We start from the raw sequence: 22,170 nt of genomic DNA on the forward strand, positions 1-22,170 counted from the left end.
AAAAATACTGCATAATTGGTAAGTTATGACATCTGATAACTGCAAAACCTGCTCGGACTTCTAAATGGGAAACTTAACTCAGGTAGCACTTTTCAATTAGTTCTATAATGACTGCACTGAATGTAAAAAACATGATTTTTACCAGCAGGGTCTGAATTACATAAGTTATTTTTCATTTTTTAAAAATTTAATACTTCCTACTAGTGACTGGCATGTATATATAATATCTAGAATTATGTCATGAAACAGAGACTGGAAAAAAGGCAATTAATTATTTGCATTACAAATACTCAAAATGAAATTTTTAGGCCTAAATAATCTCGTTTGGTTATTTACTTAGAACATGGAAACTGAGCTTCTGTTTTGGCTGAAGAGGTTCCTATGACACTCATATAATTGTGAAAGCTTTACTGGACTCTGCAGTGTTTTAAGGCAAAATACTCGTATGTAGATGAGACTAGACTACATCAGGAGATTTAGCTACAGGGGTGCTCAGAGAACTTGATCCTTGGCAAACTGGCTTGTGAACTTGGTGAATGGGCTTCTTTCAAAAGTCAAAAGGCTCATGGTCAAATTTGAAAATTTAGGTTTTTTGTTCTGTTTTTGCAGTACTGGGGACTGAACCCAGGGCTTCGCATATGCTAAACAAGCACTCAACCACTGATGAGCTGAATCCCCAGCTCCACAATTCAGTTTTTGATGATCAACATCTCCAACAGTATTTTGACAGCCTCCATAATCAGTACTCTGATTTTGTAAAGAGCTGAACCTTCATTTCACCTCAGTTTAACAGACCGATCAATTAATGCAGACTATTTAAAGATGAAACCCATCTCATTTCACATTTACTGTCTGTAGTGGTACCAGGTTCGACTCTCCTAAAGAACCTAATTTGATCTGCTCCTCACCTTCTCCTGAAACAGCTGGTTTAGCAGCAGGTGAAGCTACTCTCTTCAGACTAGCAGGACTCTCTGAAGAACCAGAATCCATGCTGAAAGAAGGGAAGAAAAGAGTATTTTTAATTCCGATCTCAAGAGAAAGCAGTACAGCTGATACTGATTTTTCTCCTTTAGAACTCTGAACAATGCACGGCTGAAGCAGCTGTACTTAGCTAAATTACATGCTCCAGGGGTGCTAGGCCATAGGGCTCTGCGCTCAGATCCTGCTCTGCTGCACACGTGCCCTCTGTATTGGTTTACTCCAAAGCATGACTGGCAGGGGCTCATGGGATAATTCTGTTATTTTTATCTTCTTAAAGCTCATAATTTGTTTTGAACACCTATACAGTTAGAATAATTAAGCAATAGCCTTGCAGATTCCATGTTCTTAGCAGATGCTAATGAAAATAATTCATTCTTCCAATTATTTCCCCAAATGCTCTGGGCTTTCTAAGCAATCACATGTATCTGGCACAGTACTGATTATGAAGTCACTCTCCAACCATTTGCGTGACTATTCCAGGTCTCAGAGCAGAATTTAAAAAATTATATATATTTGTAGATGGACATAATACTTTTATTTTTTTAATTTATTTTTTATGTGGTGCTGAGGATCGAACCTCGTGCCTCACACGTGCGAGGCAAGCGCTCTATCACTGAGCCACAACCCCAACCCTTGAATTCTTTTTTTGCATAAATTCAAGGAAAACCAGGATGTATAGGCTTCCATGAGGGAAAAAAAAGACCACCTATCTGTAAGAGGCTCCCTTTTTATATTCCATATACTCTTTTGTAATTAAAAGATCCAGAAGACAAAATAATCCTGCAATTCCCATCCATGAATCCTAACTAAAGCAAACAATTTTTAATGCCTAATATATATTTTTTCATCAAATAGAAGCAGATAAACACAAAATACCTTGTAGATTTCCTTATGGGCCCTGAAATGAGTTTCACGTAAGACTTGGGGAACCAACCCTTCTGACCTTGAACTTCTCCAAACCACCACATGTCTTGCTGTTCCAGGACGGTGATGACATCATTTTTGTTAAAATTTAAATGGTTGTCTTTTTTGGCTCTCCAAGGATACAGGGCTTGCGCTTGTAGCCCCTCCACCTTTTCACCCTTGTGTAGAACAACATAAAGGACCTCTCATTACATTGTGGCTTGTCATCAGTCAAGGCATGACCCTGGGGCCTCCTCTGTCATAGGCACACACGAGCACACACACAAACAGATGGCACCCTGTATCAGCACAGCATGAGTGGTGGACACCTCACTGTTTCTCAGTAATCATTTATTTCCAAAAGTAGAAGCAAAAACTTGCTGGCCCATTCACAGAGCCATCGTCTGGCAATCTAGAACTTTCTTCTTATTTTTATCTGATATGGTATCTTGCTAAGTTGCCCATGCTCCCCTTGAAACTTGGGATCCTCCTGTCTCAGTAGCTGGGATTACAGGTGTGCTCCGATATGCTAGGCTTTAGAACTCTCTACTTAGTAAACCAGGAGGGATGGTTCTCCTGTGACACTTGACTATGTGCCTTCTATATTTTGGTCCTATTTTTCTCTCAAGTTGCCCTGGGCACCTGTCCATTTCCAATATGATTTGGAGTTCTACTAGAGGATTAATGCTGGAACAGAAGTTTGATGAGATTTCATGACATTATTAACTGTATGGAAATGGGGGAAAATGCTGTGCACTGGATTATGCTTGTTTTAGTTCCATTTTAGAGTAACAGGATTTTGTTAGCATAAATTCATTGTAATTACCATTTATTGTCCATCTATATGCAAGGCACTATGGGATTACAAAGAAAAATAATAAAAAACCATCTCTCTGCCTCCCCCAAATAATTTAAGATAAAGTAGTTTATTAACCATAAAGCACTGTAAAAAATGGATAATGTGATATGATTAGCAAGAAACTCACAGTTAATAGGGAAGAAAGAGATAAAAATGACTAAGTATACTCCCCGGCAGGATGAAATACGCTACAAAGAAGTTCCATCTAGTCACTGTGGGAACAGAGAGAAAAGAGGGATGAAGTCTGCCCAAGGGTATCAGGGACAATTTCACAGAGGTGGAGGCATTTGAGCTGGGCCTTGAAGGATGAGAAGGATTTTGGTAGCTAGGGCTGTGGAGGAAGGGCTCTCCAGGCCAAGGGCACAGCACAGCCAAAGGCCTTGAGGTGGCACACTGCATACACTGCAAAGGGTCCCGGAAGAGGAGTGCAATCCAGGGCTCTGTGTAGCCTGGGCTCACGGAGGAGTGTAGGAGGAGATGAGGCTGGAAAGGCAGGTGAGGCACTTATTATCTTCTTCAAAAATAGAACATAAAACCATTATGGTGTCTTAAAACATTTACTAACAAACAGGACAACACCAGCTTCCAATCTTCTATGTAAATGGATAGAAACAAAGGAATATACTCAAGGAGAGTTAATTCAGAACCAATTCATGTTTTTGCCTTTGGAAGTTATTTTTATTTTTGCATTGAGATATGATTGTGAGGGCTGGGGATGCAGCTCAGTGGTAGAGCCCTTGCCTAGAATGCACAAGGCCCTGGGTTCCATCCCCAGCACCAATACCCTATAACATTGCCATATATATATATTTTTCCATTTCTGCTCTCAAAACTAAGGTTCCTTTGGATTCCAAACACTCTAGGAACACATATTCTTTACCTTCCATTCTTGCTCTCTGCAGTGACCCTTCTGCCTCAATGTCTCTAATCCACAGCCCTTCTTCCCTGTCAAATCCTTAGCCATTTCCATTGATTTTTCTACCAGGACTGGATCCCAGGGCAAGTCATTTCTCCTGTGTCCTCATAGTACTTCAGAATTTCTCCCCTGAGAAGTTTCCCCTGTGCTTGTCTTCTGGACCTTTTCACATGGATACCCAGTGAGCCCAGCCCCAGTAACTGGGACCCTGCCACTTATTAATTCTGTGATACCTTGGCAAATGTTTTAATTTTTTAAAGCCTCAGTTTCTACATTTATACCACAGAGATGATACTCTCTTTAGAAGGTTGTTAAGAAAGTTCAGTAAGATCTATGCACAGTATTACTGTAATAGTACTAATAGTCACAGCAGGTTTTAGTACTGTTCTTATTCCTACTCTCAAAACTGTGTAGTATTGCTAGAAAAAGCTGAAGCTCTGTGCAATGATCAAGATTCAGGACAAATTCAACCAGCAAGTTCTTTTATTATTATCATTTTTAGTTTTACCTGGGCAATTCTTTATTCTTTTTTTTTTTTTTTTTTTTGTCAAACTCCTAACCATCTACAGCCTGTAAGCCCTCAGGGCTCCCTCCTCATGAGATGGATGCCATGCGTCTGACCTGAGCTTCCTTCTCCACTATCTTTCCCAATCTCTCTTCATCCTCCTCACCCAGGAGAAAATGAACCCTGTCTTCTTTTTTGTGCATTTAATGCTGGATTCACCTGGCACCAAGCCAACTGACACTTGACTTTTCAATTCCTTTTTCCACTGATGACAGCTGGCTACCTTTCCAATGCCCTCCCTGCATTCTGTACTTCCTCTACTTGTCACAGAGCTGCCTGCTCCCTCACCACTCGTTTCCTCTTTACCCCCTGGTTTGTCTTCCTCTTCCCTAAGTCAGGGGGATGTTCAGTCAGCACCCAGAGTGGTCTCTTCTGTGCACTGATCACAGCCATCACCTCCACCTGCCTAAAACAAGTTCCTCCTCCCTGTGGTTTCCCACTGTCACCCACACCACCCCCTGCTCCCGCACCCCTCCTCTGCCACTATCACCATTATCAAGCACAGGACATGTGTCAGATTCTGAGTTGGGTGAGATGGAAAGGAAAGTGACACTATCTGTTCAGAACTCTTTCCCTTCTTTCAGGCCACTTAACACACACATTCTTGGGCACTTTCTATTTCCCCTTATTCTCGAACCTCATACCATTTCCTTAGTTCTGATTATATGATTATATGACAATATATATATTTGTCCTCACAGTACTTCAGAATCTCTCCCCTGAGAAGTTTCCCCTGTGCTTGTCTTCTGAATCTTTTCACATGGAGATATATATATATATCTGATCTTTACTCCACCCACCAGATCTATGTTCCACTGGCCTGCTAGACATGACCACCTGGATGTCTTGTTTTCACTAATACCATAACATATCTAAAACTCAACTACTCCCTCCAACTACAAATTGATTTCTTCCTGTCCTCCTCATTTTCCATGAAGGTGGATCTTCTCCACCCAGGGCCCCTTTCCTGCTGGCCCTCCAGGTGTGTGACTCTATCCTTGTGGTTCCCCTCTGCAATCTCTTGCATGCTCTCTTCTCTCTCTACTGGTTCCTCCCAACTTGGTAAATGTGAACGCAGCTGAGTCTAGGCCTCCCTCGCTCACACCTGGGTGCGCCTAACAGGTGTTACTGCCCACTGGTCCTCTGTTCTAATGTCCCTACACCTACCTCTCCAATGAATCTGCCCAGTGCTTGCCTTTGACCTGGGTGTTTCCAGAACAAAAACTATCTATGACCCCCCCTGGTGCCTCCCAGAAGGGCATCTGTTGTTTGGTTTGATTTGATTATTTATAGAAATTTCATTCCTTTAATTCCATTCTGTTATTGTATTGAGCAAAAGAAATAGACTCAGAATAAATACCTTTAACCTTTCAGAAATTATTCTTTCTTAACAGGGCACTTCAGAGCTTCCCAATATTCTATCCTGTAACCAGTCTCTTTGCCAATAAATAGCCAGCAGTTTAGCCAAATGGATTAACTCATGATTTTCCTTACACACATTCCGATTCTTTGCCTTAAAGCCTCTCCTTTCAGCATTTCCTGTATGATATGCCTTTTCCTTTGTTTTTAGTAAGCTAGCTCTTACCCATTGGTCAAGATGCAACTCAAATGTCATAAATGAAACCTCTCTGATTAACCCAGGCAGAAGTTTACTTGCACTGAACTCCGATTATTCACAGCATATCTTGGCCTCCTGAACCTGACCCAGCCAGCCAAGAGAGCCCCACACAAGGAAGCTTAATTCTAGGTGACGTCGCCAGCAAGCATCTGCTCATATCTGTACTGCTTAGTCTTCACACCCTCACTGGTTGCCCTTACCTGTCCCAGTACAGGAGATGGGGAGGAGCCAGTGGCCGTGGCTGGAGTAAAGGCTGATCTCTGCCTTAACTGGCCAGCACTGGGTACAGTAAGAGAAGGCTGGGCTGCCCAAGCATCCCAGTTATCCGTTTCTGGTTTCTCGTTTGTGCTGGTGGGCCACCTGGAAGGAAGAGCACAACCCATAAATAGTAAGCACTTTCTAATGCACCAGCTTCCCACCCAGAGTGAAATGTAAAAACAAAATATAAAAGAAAAAAATGGCACCCTCTGAGCCCATACACCACAAATTCTGTACTTTTTCTTTTTTTGTGGTAGTGGTGATTGAATCCAGGGCCTCCCACATGCCGAACAAGTGTTCTATTACATATTTCCACCCACAATCCAGTATATTTATGTGGCCTTTGAAAGTTAAGAACAAGGACAGGAAAGAATGCTGGGCACAGGTGTGAGTGAGTCTGTGTTTCACACACTAGCAATGACCCTCAGGCAAATTATTCTATTTTCTCTGAATCTTGATTTCCTCATTGGAACAATACCCTGCCACTCTGGGTTCATTTTGAGGGTTACCTGAAGCATTAGGGAAATACTCTGAATAATAATGACAATCATTACTATTTATAATAACAATAGATGAGATGAAAGAAATCTAGTGCCACATATGAAAACACATCAGCCTGGCAGCCAGAGCTTCCCTGTCCCATCAATTTCATAGGACACACCTGGCTATATGCGTCCACACCACAGTATTTGCACGAGGCATCCTGAGAGTAGCCAGTTGTCTTGGATCTTGGGACAGTTCTAATTTTGTGATTTTATAATTTTAGATAAACACATCTGTGTGAATGCACATCTAAATGGAATTTACGGTTTTCATCTTTATAAAACAAATTTGAAAGTCAGAATAATTTCTTGATTTTTTGGTTTGGAAAACAAGACACTGGTAATCATAGCAGGAAACTCACACACCACATATTTAACAAGGAAGACAGTCACACTGATTTGATCCACAGCAAAAACAAATCCTGGAAAGCATGGTATTAGTCTTCTATTTTAACCAAAGCTTTAGTTTATACACTCTGAACTTTTCCAACAAGATCAAAAGAAAAAGGGAGAGTTTAAACTTAGAAGTTATGCCAAGGGAAGGCTATTGTTTTAAAGCAGAGATTACATGTGGAGGCACCTTTAGATGCAAAAATAAGTGTGAAAAACTTGCTATTCCTTACATCCTTTCCTTCACTTTCTCCTGCACTTGGCCATTATTCTATTTCTATTTGCTCCATTTGATATTTCCAGAAAAATACCTTGACTCCTTGCCTTCAATGTATTTCTACCAAAAGATGATTAGACTTAAAAAGACATTTCAAACACTTCTCACTCAAATCACTGTTACTGGCATGCCAGTATAAAACATTTTTTGACAACTGCACATCTAGGTCACAGCCCTGTAAATGGAGGTCTGGATAGTGGTTTCATCCATCTTTCAAACCTCTGCCTACACACTCTGTGCTTAATGTCATTTTCTGATGACCAAAGGCACGCACCTTTTCACACCACTATACATCTGTACAAGACTAATGAAAGCAGAAAGCTCTGGAGGAAGCAGCTTTTTATCCTATTCAAAGCCACATGACTGAATTCAATTCTGTTTCTGCCCAGCAAAAAAGTGCTATTTGCCTGCATGCGGGAAATGACTGAATATTTGCTGACTGACATGGGTGTCAACACAGATTATTAGGAAGCTGTATTTCTCCATTTTTTTGCTAAGAATGAAAATACAGATAAATTACTGAACAGAACATGATAACTGGCTTTGTTTTGTATGAGGGTAAATCATCATTGGGCAATAATATCATTTATTTCAGTAAAGAGACAGTTACCCCTACCTTGCTAGCAGACCAGCCAGAGAAGGGAGTCACGCAAATGAGCCAGCTCCCTTACCAAGAGGGATAACTTGGGACTATAAAAACACCTAGGGGAAAGAAAGGTTACTAAATTGAGATTTCAAAAACTGAAACTTACGTAGAGCTGAAGTCAGCCCAGTTGTTGGGGGTTGTGGAGGGCTCAGAAGAGGTCACTGCCAAAGGAGCGGGGGTCTCACGCAGAGCCAGTTTGGGGGCAGGGGCAGATGTTGGATCAGTCACTGGTTTGGCTGGAGCAGGAATCTCATTTTCTGGAATCTTCTCTGCATAGTTTGCAGGGAACCATCCTGTTTTTCCTTTTAATTCTCCTCCAAGCCATCCGGGTTCTCCAGTTTGGCTTTCATCCACCTACAGGGAAGTCACAACATTTAATTTAAATAGAACTAAATCAACCCTTGAATATAACACACACCTCACCACAGCCCCAAGTGTTGGCCCTGACTGACACATAGCATTAGAAATTTCTTTATCCTATTCTAAATGTCTGGAAAAGTGGCTCTTCCTCGTTGTACTTTTTAAAAAGCTTCTGTCCTTTTTCTCATAATGGCTGATCCGATAAAGTGCTTGAAGTCCTTAGGCACATAGCTTAAACTCTCAGAGCTATTTTGAATTGGGAAGTATCTCGACAGGCTTCTTCACTCAGGAAGTCAAGTCATTATTAAAAACAACTTGACTTATTTACTATTTAAAGTCAAAAGCAAAGGCTACAATCAATATAAATTTAGTGTTCTAAAACCCTTCAATAAGTAGTATTTATTAGCATACGGACAAGGGTAAAAAACACAGCCTTAGCTGCTTTCCCTGAAAGGCAAAGCTGAGTGTTGTGTTTGGCCATTTAAAAGCCCCACAGACACATGGTGAGAAAATGAGGTAAGTGATTATTTGCAGCCACAATCAATTTTATTAAGGCCCTATAATTCTTTGTACACTATGCAGAGAAGATTCCCTGTAATTCTTTAATATTCACAAAAGTGTGTGTGAGAATATAGAATTCTCCTGTGGAAAAATTTCAGAGCCTCTATATTATACCAAATACTTTTTTAAAATATTTATTTTGTAGTTATAGATGATCACAATACCTTTATTTTTATTTTTTTATGTGGTGCTGAGGATCGAACCCGGTGCCTCTGAGCCATGACCCCAGCCCCTACACCAAGTACTGCTTGTATTTTATCTTTGTTCTGATTGAAAAGATCATTCAAAATGGCCCAAATGATTCTACTTATCTTTATAAGTTGCCCCCACAATTTTATGAGCAACAGAATGACTCTGGGGGATAAGTACTTACTGTTACAGAAATGTTTTTATCACTTTAAGTCAAATAAGGGCCTACAGAAGACTTTTGATTTTTATTCCTTCATATATTATCTATGGTTGAAAATACTGAACACTTTATTGGAATGTAAATGTTGCTTTCTAGAAATTTCAGAAAATGAATGGGCAGGTTCTAAACAATAATTTGATAAAGTTACCAGTTGTCTAATCCATTCAAGTATTCAGTAAAACACAAGCCAAACATCTGCCTGTACTCAGTGCACAGTGAGCAACAGGATGTAACTATTATTAGCTTATTAGAATAAGCACATGCTTGCGGCAGGGTTGAAGAAAGTGGAATACAAGGCTTAGTACTTAATTCTACTTATCTGCAAGATATTAGCAAGTAGGGAATGCCTTCTTGCTATATCACTTTGGGGAACCTTTATAGTCTTAGATAAAAATCAAGGTAAGTGATTATTTGCTTCTTTTTTAATGTAAACTTCTTTTTTTTATACCTTTATTTCATTCATTTATTTTTATGTGGTGCTGAGGATCGAATGCAGGATCCCGAGCATGCTAGGCGAGAACTCTACAGCTGAACCACAATCCCAGCCCCTAAAAATCAACTTTTAAAGCTAAAAATTCTCCAAACAACCAAAAAGGAGTTTCCTCAGATCAAGTGCAGTAATTCCAAAGGCTCTAATTTTGCTTTACACTCTGTCACTCTTGATCACACTTCCACAGATGTGAACACATTAGCCCATATTCATTCAACTCCTTTGATGATTTGTTCTCTTTCTGGGCAGCCCCAATTGTTTTTCTAGATGACAACTTAAGATAAATATCTTTTCTACTTAGACCTTCGTTTTGTGCTCAACTCAGATGGCTAGAAGGCTTTCCTTCCTGGTTGATATTTACTGGTGGTATTATGACATACTGCTAATGGCAGCTGCTCTGTACTGGAAACACAGCTGCTTCTAAGTGCATCAAGGCCTCCCCCACTTCTTAGTTGGTTCATCAGCCAAGCTCAGCCCCATTTTATGACCTAAGGTGATGTCAACAGAAATGAGCTAAGAACTGGAGTCAAATACCTCAAGACTGCAAAATGTAAGGCTGGAAAACAGGGCTCTGCAATTCAACACCTCTTGATTTAAATACTAGTTCTACAATTAACTGGATGACTTTGAGCAAGTTTATTCACTGGGTGCTCAGTTTCTCAATAAAGTGGAGACAATAGCAGTACCTGTTTTACTTGACATCTGATAAATATTTACAACTCTGCTTGGCATATTTTAGTGTTAAATGAATTAATACTAAATGTACATCTTAGTGTTTAATAATAGATTATTTTGAAGCCATTTCTCCTGTTGTCCAGCTCTGCCCTTGAGCTGTGGTTTCCTTTCCAGGGCTTTTGTCCAGTTCTAAAAGCTTAGTATCTACTTAGCTCACTCTAAGCAATCTGTTTGTCTCTACATGGAGTTCTCTGCTCTTCAGGCCTGTCTGGGATCCTGGCATCTCTGGGTTTAACATCTTGCCATGGTCTTCTCCTAGTCAAATTCAACTGTTTTACCTAGTTATGTCTTATGACTGACTGACTTGTCATCCACTTGAGACCCTGGTATACAGGATATATCTGGTCTTGTTAGGAGATTTTTGAGTGGACATCTGTTACTGGATCTGAAGTCCAGAGGAAATGTTCCATCCTGGCTAGGGGATCTGGCCAAGCATGTCCCTAGACAGAAGGAATGCTGCACTCCTGTATACACTCAGGAGTGGCAGGGAGGGGCTGCTGCAGACTCTTAGCTGTACAAATAAGAGCTTCTCCCATCCCTAAGGACAGTCATGAAATCAGTATGTATCTTGCTTTTAGCTAAAGAAATTCACTGATCTCAACAATGACCCAAACAATAGCCTCAATTAGTTTGATTTATTCTCACTGGAATCCATTCATTGTAATGATTACATTTTAATTTCAAGGAGTTAAAAACGTACTCTTGGGGATGTGGCTCAAGCGGTAGTGGGTGCCTTGTATGCGCAGGGCGCTGGGTTCATCCTCAGCACCACATAAAATAAAATAAAGATCTTGTGTCCACCGAAAACTGAAAAATAAATATTAAAAAATTCTCTCTTCTCTCTCTCTTTAAAAAAAATGTACTCTTAATACCTAAATTAAATTAACCACTTAGAAAAAGTATGAAGGTCAACATACAAAAAATGAGAAGTATGTCTTTCTGGATTTAGGAAACTACCCAAAATGCTAATTGAATTTTAGGAAAACACAAGATAATGATAGCCCAAAAGGCTAAGCCCACAAACTTCTCTGTAACATGGTGCTCTAATGTGGACTTTTACATAAAGTATGCTAATCAACTGGTGGCTATAAGAAAAATTTTATTATTAAAAATATAACTTCATTTAAGCAGACCTATTCCAACAACCCAAAGTATTTCAGGGTAATTCTAGTAAAACATCATTGAAGTGAAGTACAAAACTCTGACATCGCTTACCTTTTGGGGATCATGTTACAGAGCTAGTCTACAAAATGTTAGTAATTACACATTGTATATCAGGGGTAACTGATCCTATAGTCAAATGTCCATAGCAGCTATTTCAGATACAAGTCCATGGGCAAAAGGCTGATAATATCACGCCTCTTCTCTCAATGATTACATGCTCAATGGCTACAATTTTCATTAGGTAGAATCCCTAAGCCCTCCAACCTTGTCATAAAGGAGGTGCTACAGTGAATCTTGAATAATCCTAAAGGTTCATACTGTAAAGCTTGTTGGCCAGGATGGCACAATTGGGAGATGGCAGAGCCTTTAGCAGGTGAGGGAGGCCTGGGGGGAGGTCTGCAGGTCACTGGGATATGCCTTTAAAGGAGACTGTGGGACCTTCCTCTCTTTTGCTTCTGGTCACGAGGTGAGTGGTTTTGGTTTACCACACTCTTACCATGACATACTTCCTTCCCCAGAGCAATGGGGCCAGTTAGACTGAAAACTCAAAGACTATGAGTCAAAATTAATCTTTTCTTTTTATAAGCTAATTATCTCAGGCTTATGTTACAATAATGGAAAGCTGAATGACACAGGAGTTCCTTTTTCCTTCACAGAGCAGGACAGTCACAGATAGCAAACAGGTTTAAACTGTACTGAATCAGACCAGATGGCTGTGGCTGCCTGTCCTGTGTTGACGAACACAAGGGAAAGCACATTTTATAGATTTGCTGATTTTTAAGTAAAAGGTTTTCCCCAAAATTCTAAGATGAAGATATTAAAATTCTTTTCTAAAGCTCTAACCTGGAAGTCAGCAAACTTTTTCTCTGGTGCAATGACTTGAGTCCGATGTTGTAGCACAAAAGCTGATGTAGCAACATGTGACTGACTGTATGAGCCTGGCTGTGTTCCAATAAAACTTTTATCACAACACAGGCACTAAATCCATGACTGTAATCCTATGTGCACACTGGTCCCTCAAAACAGTAGTGATATTATGGTCAATTGTTACTAAATAAACTGAACTCAAATGTTAAGTTTATGGAAACCTAAGGAGTGCAGTAGGAAAAAGTACTGTGTTTAAAAAAAAAAAAAAAATTCTCCGTCCAGAGAAAAGAAGGAAAAAATGAGTTGACTGTTATAGGAGTAACACTAAGACAAACAATTTCTAGAATGAAATGACTGGTTGATGGCTGATAATTGCTAAAGAAGTCCCTTCTTTGAATATTCTTAAGAAGAGGCAGTTTTCCAGAAAGATTTAGGATTAGTCCTAAATCCTGACATGAAAAAGAGATGAGTTTAGATCAGTGGTTCCTGAAACTGACTCCCTAACAGACCAACATGATAATACTAAAACTATATATGGACTAAAAGTTCCCAGAACCTCTGTGGGTGAGCCCAGCAGTTATTTTTCCAAAGCTCCCATAGTAATTTGAATGCACTCAGTCCTACAGAATTCCTAGGCCTAGGATTTAGATGAACAACTTGTATTCTTAAGATAAACCACAATAAAATGGCAGCAAGCAGTGGTCTTCTCATTTCCCATGCACTTTCAATATGTTAGAGAAGTCAAGTTTGATTGATTCGCCCTCCAGATAATATGGGTCCTCCAGGTGAGAAGAGAGGTCATCTATTTTCAAAGTATCTAAGCCTCAGCCATCAAAGGTCAACTTCAACTAGGACACCTCCATTAAAAAGTCTTTCCTGAGCACAGAGGTTCACACTCAGTCCTTTCCTATTTTAAACTGCGACCAGGATTAACAAGTATTCATCAAGAAGTGGCTATTCCCTGAAGACCTTAAAAGAGCGTACTATAGGGATACTGCTACATCGATGTTCATAGCAGCACAATAAACAATAGCTAGACTGTGGAACCAACCTAGATGCCCTTCAATAGATGAATGGATAAAAAAAATGTGGCATTTATACACAATGGAGTATTACTCTGCACTAAAAAAAATGACAAAATCATGGAATTTGCAGGGAAATGGATGGCACTAGAGTAGATTATGCTAAGTGAAGCTAGCCAATCCCTAAAAAACAAATGCCAAATGTCATCTTTGATATAAGGAGAGCAACTAAGAACAGAATAGGGAGGAAGAGCATGAGAAGATGATCACCATTAAACAGGGTCGAGAGTGGGGAGGGAAAGAGAGAGAGAAGGGAAATTGCATGGTAAAGGAAGGAGACCCTCATTGTTATACAAAATTACATATAAGAGGAAGTGAGGGGAAAGGGGAAAAAAAAACAAGAGAGAGAAATGAAGTACAGTAGATGGGGTAGAGAGAGAAGATGGGAGGGGGAGGGGAGGGGGGGATAGTAGAGGATAGGAAAGGCAGCAGAATACAACAGACACTAGTATGGCAGTATGTAAAAAAGTGGATGTGGAACCAATGTGAATCTGCAATATGTATACGGGGTAAAATTGGGAGTTCATAATCTGCTTGAATCAAATGTATGAAATATGATATGTCAAGAGCTTTGTAATGTTTTGAACAACTAATAATTAAAAAAAAGAGAGAGAGAAAAAAAAAAGAAGTGGCTTTTTTCATGAGTTTCTCCTAATCTTTTTTAGAAAATGGCAGACACCATTCTTTGCATCATCAACAACATTTAGAATAGGACTCTATATATTTCATTAAATTTTTGTTAACCATGAAAAATTCATTTTTGGAAAAAAATGGTCTGATAATCAAGTTTTCTAAAAGCAAAATATTTTAAAACTTCCCCCCTTTGAAACTTCTAAAATCTAACATGTATAGTTATCTCTATATGTTATGTTAGCTATATATACTTTCAAAGAAGTTGAGAAATCTGAGTAAGTATCTCATGATTACTATGCCCACAAAAGTACAAGTGATCTCTGTGTTACTGAACCAGGGGAGACCAACAGTCATTTTCTACTACATATTTTCACGTTCATGTTTCTCAACTGCAAACCTCATGAAATTTGAAAAAAAGGAAAAAAAACCCCACCTTTTAATCACACATTAGCTTTCATCTTATTTTGCACCAGTTGCTATTCTCATAAAACCAATATGGTTGAATGGCACTTGGCACATTTCTAGTGCACTGCGTAGTACAAACTAAGACACTCTAGCCTTTTCGCAAGCTGCTAAATTACAATAAATTATGGTAAATTACATGTTTTATTACAAATTTAGTATGTTTAAGATAAAGGAACACCATGAGTCCCCAGGTAGGTATTTTCTGTTATATTTGTCCTTAAAGTTAAGATTTATTTTTGGTGTGTTAGTAAAAATTACAAGTGGGATACATTTGTAAATATGAATACAGTGCAGAAGTACATAAGATTAAACATGAAAGCTTCCTCTTTACTCTCTAGTGGTAACTACTGCTAACAGTTTTATATATACGTTTTAAGACTGTTAATTATGCATATATAAACATTCACACATATATACATACATAAAATAAATAAATAAAAATAAAAGTGTGTGTATGTATGTATGTATGTATGTACATACGTACTTACTGGGGATTGAAATCAGGTGTGCTTTACCGCTAATTTTTTAAATATTGAGACAGTGTCTTACTAAGTTGATTAGATTGCTAAATTGCTGACAGTGGCCTTGAACTTGAGATATTCTTGCCTCAGCCTCCCCAGTCACTGAGATTACAGATATGTGCTACCATGCCCGGCTTACATTTTTATTTTTAATCAGAACATTATTATACTACACATATTGTTTCTGTTTTCCTTAATGGAGAACCAATTTGTATATGTAGACCTATATAATTTTTAAAACACATTGTATTGCTTAGCTGCATCACATTTTATTTACACTATTCCTTTACTGGGTTGTTTCCTTTCTTTAATTATTGCTTTTACCAACAATGCTGCAGTGAACATCCCTGTACACACACATATTTTGTGAATGTGCCTCAAAAATATCTAAAAAAGAAAGAAAAACAGAATTTCTGGGTTAAGAGGAATGAGAAATTTCAATTTGAATAGGTATTGCCTCACTGTTTTCAAATGGCTGACAATGATTTGTATCATATCTACTTTCCCACACTATTGTCAAAACTATGTATTATCAAACTTTAATTTACTCATTTGATAGAGGAACAGTGCTTTTACTTTTTAAGTTACATTTTCCTGACTGACTATGAAGTTAAGTATTTTTTCATATACCCTTTTTTGTGGTACTGAACCCAGGCTGCTCTATCACTGACCTACATTCTCCAGCCCCCTTTTTATTGTTTGAGACAGGGTCTTGCTAAGTTGCTGAGGCTGATCTTGAATTTGTAATCGTCCTGCTTCAATCTCCCAAATCTCTGTGATTACAGGCATGGCCACGCACCTGCTCATGTACTTCCTGAATCATTTTTCTTCACCCACTGATGTCCCTTTCTACCCTCTGCTGGCTTATCAAGGGCTTATGGGTCTTTTTCATAGTAACTATTTGTAGCTTTTATGTGATTTGAACATACATAGCTCTTTTGAAATTTTTATGTTTGTGTATTATAAAATTGTTCATTTTTGCCTTAAGGGTTCCTAGTGGCTTAGGAAGACTTGTCTTATCAGGAAATTACTCTAATATTCTCTCTTAAAAAAAGTTCCTGAATTTTATCTTTTAAGTTTGACCTCTTTGAAACCTTTTTTGTCCATCAACTACAATGGAGACATGCTAATGCAGGAGCCTTCAAGTTAGTCCTGAAATGTAACCCAGCAAATGAAAACTCAGCACACAAACTCAGACGATTAACACCTTTCTTTTCTTTTTAAGCACAACCTACTACACAAACTCAAACATTTTTACTGCCACGACAACATCCAGGGATATGTGCACTTACACAAAATTAAAGTGATTTAAAAGAACAAAACACTGAATAAGATGCAGACTTCCTGACAGTTAGGCAGCACTTACCCATTCCCCTTTAACCTCCACCAGGAAAGCAAAGGTTTGAAAGCAAGGCAAAATACATGTTTAATGAAATGTCTTATTCTTACAGCATATCTAAACCCATTATCTAATCAAGCTGGGGGTCAACTAAGTCAATTCAAGAAAAGAATTTAGAATTGTGGAAACAGGACTAGGTTGAATATGTTCCCGAAAAAGAGCAGTACCTTCTCATTAAGATACAGACCACCTGTAATATTCCATATCCTAGATGAAAAATGTTCGTCTCAATTATTTTCTTTTTTGTGGTACTGAGGACTGAACCCAAGGGGTGCTTTACCACTGAGCTACATCCCCAGACCTTTTGGAGATAGGGTCTCCCAAAGTTGCCTAGAACTGGTCTTAAACTTGTGATCCTCCTGCCTCAGCCTCCCAAGTAGTTGGGATTACATATGTGGCCACCATGCCTGCCCTATTTGTCTCAGTTTTTAACTTACATAGTTCTTTTTTTTTTTTTAATTTTTTTTTTTTAGTTGTAGACGGACACACTATCTTTGTTTATTAGTTTATTTTTATGTGGTGCTGAGGATGAACCCAGTGCCTCACACATGTGAGGCAAGCGTTCTACCACATACATAGCTCTTTTAAAATTCTAAATCATTCCCATATTGAAAGAAATAAAGCTGCTCACAGCAATGTAAAGTTTGACCACTTCTAAGTTATTCTTAAGTGCAGCACTGGATTAAGGAACTACTGTTTTCCTCCAGAAAATCAATCATTAATAATAATAATTTAGGTCAACCACGTTGCTTTGTTTTCTTTCTTAAACTAGTTCCTATAGCTTTAGTCACAATCATAGATTGTATAGTTTTTGTTGTTAAAGGACATAAAATATAACAAAGCAAGATTCTAAACTTTTTATCTATTAATTTTCAGAGTAGTAAGGTAGATTCACTGTACTAAATTCACTACTTATTACATGATTCAAAGTTCACACAATTAAAGGGTAGGGGGAGATGCTTTGACCCCCAAATACAAAAGTTATCATTAGCAACTGTGAATGATAATAGAGTATTTTGCATTTAAAACTATTTCTTAGAAACTACTTAACAGTAAATAGTCATCTAAACTCAGAAACTTCCACAGTTATAAATTAAAAAATATGCTTAGGTGTATTAAGAACATTGTCTTCAATAATTATATAAAGTGATGTTAGGATATGTTTTTAAAATACAATCTTTCACTCTAAAAGAAAAAAGAAAAAAACCTCGAGTTTATGCTTCAAAAAACTGAATGCTGACTACTGAATATCACCCTAGTTGACACTACTGCAGTTGTCTAACAAAGTGGAAAAAGAGGAAAGGTGCTAATCATCAACAGAATCGACCCTCATTGGAGTCTTTCTTACCATGACTATATCTCCAGGCTGGATGGTGATTTCGTCATGACTTCTGGATTCAAAGGGATACAGTGCTCGGTAATACACCACTTTTACATTCTCCTGTGCAGAAATTGTAAGCGGGCCTTTTTCTGTGTACAAAAAATAGGGGGAGGGGTGTGACAAAAAACATTATAAGAAACATCAAAATATGATTAAACCAAACAACCAAGGGCTTCTCTACTGTCCCTCAGATTAGCATCTGAACTATTTCTATCTACTCAAGGAATTTCTGAAACAAATATGAACAACCCAACTAGTGAGGCTCTCTTCAGAGGCCATTCCAATGCTGAGTGCAGCAGGGCAACCTAAAGGTCCCTTCTTCCTTCCTCTTGGCCTGGGCTCCACAGGCACACATCTGCAAAGCATCAACACCCTCTCATCCCCACCCAGGCTGTTGAGCACAGACAACTGTTAGGCTCTGATCCCAGGTCTGAATCAGCCAGGGAGAAAGGGAAGGGGAAGGGAAGCACAACTTTCCATATTAACAGATATGGAAATGTTATGTTTCAGGTATTCAACATGGTAATATAACACACAAATGCTTATTTCACCAAAAAGTTATACTGATATTCCTTGGTGAAGTCTTTTGTTACATTTCCTAGGGGGGGGGGGGGATCAGCCTAAGGATGGACCCTATATAAACATAATTTAGATTTTAAATGAAATAAAACTTTTAAAAAATGTATACAAGTCAGGTGTGGCACACTCCTATAATCCCAGCAATTTGAAAAGCTGAGGCAGGAGGATCACAAGTTTGAGGCCAGCCTGAGCAATGTAGCAAGATCCTCAGAAACTTAGTAAGACCCTGTATCAAAATAAAGAATAAAAAATAAAATTGGTGCTGGGGTCGTGGCTCAGTGGTTCAGTGCTTACCTAGTACAGATGAGGCACTGAGTTTTATCCTCAGCACCACATAAAAATAAATAAATAAGGTAAAGGTATTGTGTCCATCTATAACTAAAAAAAAAGAAAAAAAAAATTTAAAAAAGAAAACAGGCTGTGGATATGGCTCAGTGGTAAAGTGCCCCCTTGGTTCAATTCCCAGTATCTCACCTCTTCACACAAAAAACAAGCATACCAACATAGGATAATTTGATTCTAGTTAACGATAACTCATAACAACCCGCTGAACTTTTCTACTCAAGAACTACAAATATTTTCACACATATTTATCTTATCTAAAAAGCAGCAAAGACAAATTTTTACTTCCATGTGGTCTTGAACTGTGTGATACAAAAAATTCTCTCACTGACCAAACAAGATAAATAAATCCTCATTTTAAACTAGGAGGAAGTACCAGGAACTTCAGCCATGGTGCCTGAACCAACTCAATATCCTTACTCCCATCCCTGCACACTGTGCACAACAGAACAAGTAAACCTTTATGAAATGGTTTGGAAGTGTATTTGATTTATTTCTGTATACTAGAGCGCTAAAAAAGGACACTGACCAAACTAATAAAACCAGTATAATTTACCACACAAACCAAAAGTCATCACTGTCTCCTACTGAGAATTATTTGCAAAGCTGTACACAACCAAACAAGGATTTTGAAAGTATATTTTAGCTTGTATCTGATGATATTTATATAGACAGTTTTTTATAGTCATTTCAATTATCCTTCACATCTTTTTTTTTTTTTTTTTAAAGAGGCAAATTATGTACAAAGGACACAATAGTCATACTTTCCAAAAAGTAGAAAACAGTGAGTGCCACACTGCTATAGGCAAGGGAGAAAGTTGCCACATCTTGCTGCAGGAACATCCTAGAAATTTCTGGCAAAAATATCAATCAGAAGCAACCAATTCTTTTTGCAAGATAGGTCATCTATATAGACAACCATCATTAGTGATGTTAGGCATATGAGTGGGGTTTGATAATGGAACTTGATGCTACAGAGGAAGCCTGGATGCCAGTGGAGTGGAACAGAGGCTGTTTAAATAGAGTTTTAATGATTCTGAGGAAGGAAGAGCTGCACTGTCCAAAACAAGAGACTGACAATCTCATCTCTGTGATGGAAATGAGACAGGGCTGATTAGACAGACATTTCTCAACAGGCTCTTGGAGAGTATTGACTTATTTTCTAGAATCCTTTTTTTTTTTCCCCTTCCTGGTGCTGGGGATGGAACCTGGGCCTTGTGCATACTGGGCAAACCCTCTACCACAGAGCAATACGCCCAGCCCCTAGAATCATCTAATACCTGCAGTGGACCAGGGTGCTTGAACAGCTGGCTTAGCTGGTTCTTGGTGTGGATGGAAAAGCCGACTCAGTTTGTCTTGTGCTTCCTGTTTGCCTTTTTCCTCGCCATCCTTCTTTTTGACACTGTCTTCCCTTTTTAGTTTATCTTCCTCGTGGAGTTTTCTTGGCCGCTGATGCTCATCCTCCTGCTGCACATGCTCCAGCCACTGTTTGTCCCTTTCCTGAGCTCGTCTGCCAACAAAGATGCTTGATTATGGTGAGGAAGCAACTCCAATTGAATACTACTGCTGTCTTTTTTCACTAAAAAGCTCCTAGTCAATGAGCTGCTAAACAGCAAAGGAATATTGTTCTTCAGATAGAGCAACTCAATCAATGAAACAAAGGCTTTCGGGGCTCCAATTCTGAGACAAAAATCACATGATTTAGAAAAACCCAGAAAGAAAATATGTGATGTATTTCATAAAGTGGTTGTAAGAATAAGAAAAAGACACTTCTCAATGTTGAAACTGGTATTAAACTACAAAAAACAAAGCCACAGAACACAGAGGAACATACCTTTTATGAAGATAAACTGTACCCAAAAAGCTGCAAATGCAATATTGCTTAAATAAGCCCATGATCACTCACAGCATTAAAGTTCCTCTATAGCTAAGGCACACCACACTAACATGCCCACATTGCTCCCAAACCTGAAGCTGAACGCAAGAGATTATTCTACTGACTTTGACTAATTTTTGTCGTTGTTCTGCAAAGTAGCTGACATAGCTAAATTTAGGCCTAAAAATTATGTTGGCCTCAATCTGAAATTCACAGGGAAAGACTGGGAATGAGTTTTTGCTCATTCCATTCAAAATTTGAAACACTTAAAATAAAATTAACGTTCAATTTTATAATGATAACTGGCTCTCTATATATCAACTCCTTTAATGCAGACATCAGGCAGGTAGGACCTGTAGTTATTCCCATTTTATAGATGAGGAAGCTGAGGCACAGATATTACATAACCCATATCACAGAGCCATCCATGTCTATTCAATCCCAAGCAGCCTGCCTGGCTCCAGTGTCCACCTTGAACTACTCTCCTGTGACATGGCAATGCACAAGGGTCATCTTTTGGAATCAGAAAGCTGCCACAGGAACATTATATAAACAGAGTACACTTTTATTCTCCTTGTCAAAAAATTACATTTATTTCTACTTTATGAACATGAGAATTTAGTGCAGATTTTTTAAAAAACTTAAACCTTAAACATTTTACTTACAATTTAAAATTTTTTTAAGAAAATACAGGAAAAAAAACTCCCACATTTATCAGAAGGGTAGAAATGTTAATTGTCATCCTTAACAAACAAACAAAAAAGACCACAATGAAAACAACTTTAAATTTTCTACCAGTGAAGGTCACCATATTTATAGCATATAACCAGCTAATAGCTAAAGTTAAGTTTTGGGTACTATTTACGTAATTGGAATATCTATTACATATTATATTTATATTATGATATTTTCAGTTTATTTCTACTCTGTAGAAATGTCAAAGTTTGGTGTAGCAGAGTATAAATAATGAAAGCATTTTATAAACTTTGGCAGAGTTAGAGTTAGTTGCCAAAGCCAGGGTGGTAATCCTTAGTCGCATCCCTCAGGGAAACCAAAAATAGTCCTCTAAGTCCACCCAAGATCACCCCCCCACACACTGGCATTAAGAAACAAAAACATAAACAAACAACAAAGTGGACTCAGAGTATTCCATATACCTGTAAAGAAGTATGCACAGGTGGGGCAGTTTAGAAGAGTTCATTCCCCAAAGGCAACAACCTGCCTCAGGGTCCATTTCTTCCTCTTTTCCGTCTAATTTTAATAAGTAATTTTACAATTTATAGCAAATCACTGGGATATTTGGTGATTCTTTTTGCTTAAGGGTCTAAAATTAACTGAAGTTCAAAAAGCA

The 22,170-nt window shown here is 38.4% G+C and overlaps 1 protein-coding gene across 2 annotated transcripts in view; it reads right to left on the reverse strand.

The window, feature by feature from the left end:
• The window catches only part of Itsn1 (intersectin 1), a 204,906-nt gene that overhangs the window by 61,147 nt on the left and 121,589 nt on the right, over positions 1–22,170 (reverse strand). For both annotated transcript variants that reach the window (XM_027929297.2, XM_071615072.1), the window contains exons 18-23: positions 20,224–20,453; positions 17,990–18,111; positions 8,062–8,309; positions 6,043–6,202; positions 1,858–2,063; positions 909–991 (exon numbers count right to left, since the gene is read on the reverse strand). In XM_027929297.2, coding sequence (XP_027785098.1) covers positions 909–991; positions 1,858–2,063; positions 6,043–6,202; positions 8,062–8,309; positions 17,990–18,111; positions 20,224–20,453 — 1,049 coding nt within the window. The remainder of the gene's footprint in view (positions 1–908; positions 992–1,857; positions 2,064–6,042; positions 6,203–8,061; positions 8,310–17,989; positions 18,112–20,223; positions 20,454–22,170) is intronic.

Source organism: Marmota flaviventris, chromosome 8, assembly GCF_047511675.1.
Source record: "Marmota flaviventris isolate mMarFla1 chromosome 8, mMarFla1.hap1, whole genome shotgun sequence".
Taxonomy (NCBI): domain Eukaryota; kingdom Metazoa; phylum Chordata; class Mammalia; order Rodentia; family Sciuridae; genus Marmota; species Marmota flaviventris.